We start from the raw sequence: 3,750 nt of genomic DNA on the forward strand, positions 1-3,750 counted from the left end.
CTCCGGATTATCTATCGATTCACCATCTTCTTTCGACATCTTTTGATTTGGCTCCATTGGTATTGTAGACGGTTTACAAGCCAATAAACCTGCACCATCCAGCAAATCAAGTGCATATTTCCTTTGGCAAATAGAAATACCTGCACTAGACCGAGATATCTCCAAGCCAAGGAAATATTTTGCTGCTCCCAAGTCCCGCAACTTGAAATGAGATTTCAACTATGTCTTGAGTTCATCAGCAGCAGTATCATTGTTGCTAGAGATAATAATATCATCCACATAAACAAGAACTATCAGTAGAATAGAACCTGTAACTTTTGTGAATAAAGTATGATCAGAGTGATTTTTCAGAAATCCTAAACTCTGCAGCGTCTCTGCAAATTTCAAATACCACTGCCTTGAAGTTTGTTTAAGTCCGTAAAGTGACTTGTTGAGTTTACAAACTGCATTGGGTGGTAAAGAGTCCCCCTTACTAGAGGCATATCCAGGTGGTAATCTCATGTAAATTTCTTCATCTAAATCTCCATTCAAGAAGGCATTAGAAATATCCAGCTGAGATAAAGACCAACCAAACTTTGCAGCAGCACCAAGAAGCATTTTTACTGAAGTCAACTTAGCCACAGGTGAATATGTATCAACATAATCAAGACCTTCTTTTTAAGTGTATCTTTTAGCCACCAATCGAGCTTTATGTCGTCTAGAGTGCCATCAGAATGATATTTGACCTTATAAACCCATTTGCAGCCAATAACATGTTTACCAGCAGGAAGAGAGCATATCGACCAAGTGTTAGTAGCTTCCAATGCTGTAATCTCTTCTCCCATTGCATTTGTCCAAACAATATGCTTCATAGCTTTTGAATAGGTTGTGGGTTCAAATTCCCTTGAGATAGCGGTTAAGAAGAAATGATAAGGTCCAGATAATTTGTCATATGACAAATAGTGACACAGAGGGTAGAGTATATCTGTGCTAACATGATAACAATGATAATCCTGCAGATACGCAGGTTGTTTCGTTTTCCTTGGAAAATCAATAACCATTTCGGTTAATTCATCGTTATCTGAAGACATATCAGCATTAACAGTAACTGAATCTTCTACAGCAACTGCATTCTCCGGATTTGGCTTAGACATGTGAGTGATGGACGCAGAATCTTCTACCGCAGAAACATCCTCAACACTGTCTTGTAGCTCAGTAACCTTATGTGCCTTGGGAATGATAACAGAACCTTTATCCACTGCTAAACCATTACCAAAATCAGACACGGAAGGAAACAAATCCTGAATTTGCTGTTTCATGTCTCCAATTGCCAGAGGAAATAACTCTTCATGAAAAATGACATGTCTTGATACGAAGACATCATGAGTTTCAATATCCAGAAGTTTGTAACCCTTAATGCCAATAAGATATCCCAGAAAAATAGAAGCTCTTGCTCTTGGAGCAAACTTGTGTCTCTGTTGTGGCGAAGTAGAAGCATAAGCCAAACATCCAAATGTTCTCAAAGCATCATACTCTGGTGGTTTCTGCATTAAGATCTCAAAAGGAGACTTATTAGAAAACTGTTCTGTAGGTAATCTGTTTATCAGAAAAATTGCAGTCATGATGCATTCACTCCAGTATTCAAGAGGTATATGAGATTGAAACATTAGAGACCTTGCAACGTTGAGAAGATGTTGGTGTTTCCTCTCTACTACAGAGTTTTGTTGGGGAGTCTCTGGACAAGAGTGGTAAGATACTATCCCTTTTTCTCTGTAGAACTTTGTGAAATTGAACTCCGGAGCATTATCTGAGCGCACTGCCTTGATCTTTGTATCAAATTGTGTTTCAACCATTGAAACAAAACCAGGTAATACTGTGATAGCTTCTGATTTATTTCTGAGCAGATACACCCATGTTGCCCGAGAATGATCATCCACAATAGTCAAAAAATATCTATATCCATCATAAGAAGGCACACCAAAAGGTCCCCAAGTGTCAATATGAATCAAATCATAAGCTTTATCAGCTTATTATTCCGAGCTACAAAAGGCAAGTGTTTCTGTTTGGCCAGATGACACACTTTGCAATGAAAAAGTTCTGTATTATTCTCTTTTGGGAATGAAACAGATAAGGATTCTGAAATAGACTTGAGCTTTTGAGTAGAAGGATGACCCAATCTTTGATGCCAAGTATGGAAGTCCGACTTTACTGAGACGCAGAATGTAGGAATAGCTTGATCTGATGGTTGAAACTGCAAATCCAAGAAGTATAGCTTGTTGTGTAATCTACCTCTGCCAATCATCAACCCCTTTGTAAGATCCTGAATTTCACAGCCATAAGAGTCAAACCACAACCCACATTTTATTTCTGCAGTCAATGAACTCGCACTTAGTAGATGAAACTTGAATTGAGGGATATATAAAACATCAGTAAGCAAAAGCTTATCGTTGAGTCTTATATTTCCTAAACCCTGTATTCTTACACCAACACCATTAGCAAGTTTTACTGTTGTATCTTGAATAGGTGTCATATGCTGAAACAGGTTCTTATCATGGGTGACATGATGTGTAGCACCAGTGTCAATAACCCAAGAATTCATTTTTTCTATATTGTCAGACAAAGAATAAAAATATGATTGATTCTCTGTAGACAATGTGCAGAATATGGAAGGAAAGAATGTACCAGTCATTTGGCAAGCCATAGGATTCAGACCCGAAGAACCAGGAGAAGTTATCTCAGTAATAGTTGCAGTCGAGGAGTTAGTATGAGCATGTCCTGCAGATTGTTGAGGCTGCAGCTTTGAGTTGAGATAAGATACCAAGTACTGTAACTGTTCAGGACTGAGTGCTTTTTCCCTGTCATATTCTGATCCAGATTCAGTAAGAGCAAGATTGGCTGCCGCTGGTGCATTAAACCTTTGATTAGAGTTCTGTCTCTGATTCTTTGGTTTCCAACCCGGAGGAAATCCATGAATTTTGTAGCAGACATCAATAGTGTGTCCGTTTAAACCACAATGTGCACAAGTGGTTTGAGGTTTCTGAAATCCCTTTGGTTGATATGCATTCACTTGTGCTTTGACTTGGAAAGCAGACGGGTTAGGCTTTGTACTGATACGTTGCCGTTGAGACTCATCAGACTCCAACATGTTGTACATATCAGAAAGACTAGGCCGTGGCTTCATATTCAATATTTGTCCTCTGATATTAGTGAAATCATCATTGAGTCCCATAAGAAACTGAGTGATGCGTGTGGTCTCATAATCATCTAATAGCTTCATAACTTGTGAGCACCGACATCCACCATTTTCCATCAGATTCTTAGTACAAGCCAAACGCTCCCAGAGAGTAACCTTCTTGGTGTAATATTCAGATAATGACATATTTCCCTGACGCAAAGAGCTTATCTCTTGCTCAAGGTTATAGATCTGAGGGAGATTACTCTTATGAAACCGTCTATGAAGATCTTCCCAAATTCCAGCAGCATCTTGAAAATAGAGAATGCTATCATAGATTTGTTTAGAGACTACATTCAGCATCCAAGCCTTCACCATACTATTGCAACGAATCCAGATTTTGTGCAAAGGATCAGATTCATGAGGTCGAGGAAGAGATCCATCAACGAAACTAATCTTATTCTTTGCTTCTAGACTAGTTCTCATAGTGATTATCCATGTATTATAGTTATCTCCAGTAAGAATCTCGGTTACGATCGACATACCGGGATGATCTCCAGATTGTAAGTAATATGGATTGTGATGGCTGTCGATCGAAT

At 38.7% G+C, this 3,750-nt stretch overlaps 1 protein-coding gene across 1 annotated transcript; it reads right to left on the reverse strand.

Moving 5' to 3' along the window:
* Positions 220 to 3,694, reverse strand: LOC104704906. Its single transcript, XM_010420914.1, has 6 exons — positions 2,662 to 3,694; positions 2,405 to 2,583; positions 2,127 to 2,299; positions 1,654 to 1,932; positions 651 to 1,575; positions 220 to 552 (listed from the first exon to the last, which is right to left on the reverse strand). Exons 1-6 carry the CDS (start codon positions 3,692 to 3,694, stop codon positions 220 to 222), a joined length of 2,922 nt encoding a protein of 973 aa, XP_010419216.1.

The sequence above is a fragment of the Camelina sativa genome, chromosome 7 (genome assembly GCF_000633955.1).
Source record: "Camelina sativa cultivar DH55 chromosome 7, Cs, whole genome shotgun sequence".
NCBI lineage: Eukaryota > Viridiplantae > Streptophyta > Magnoliopsida > Brassicales > Brassicaceae > Camelina > Camelina sativa.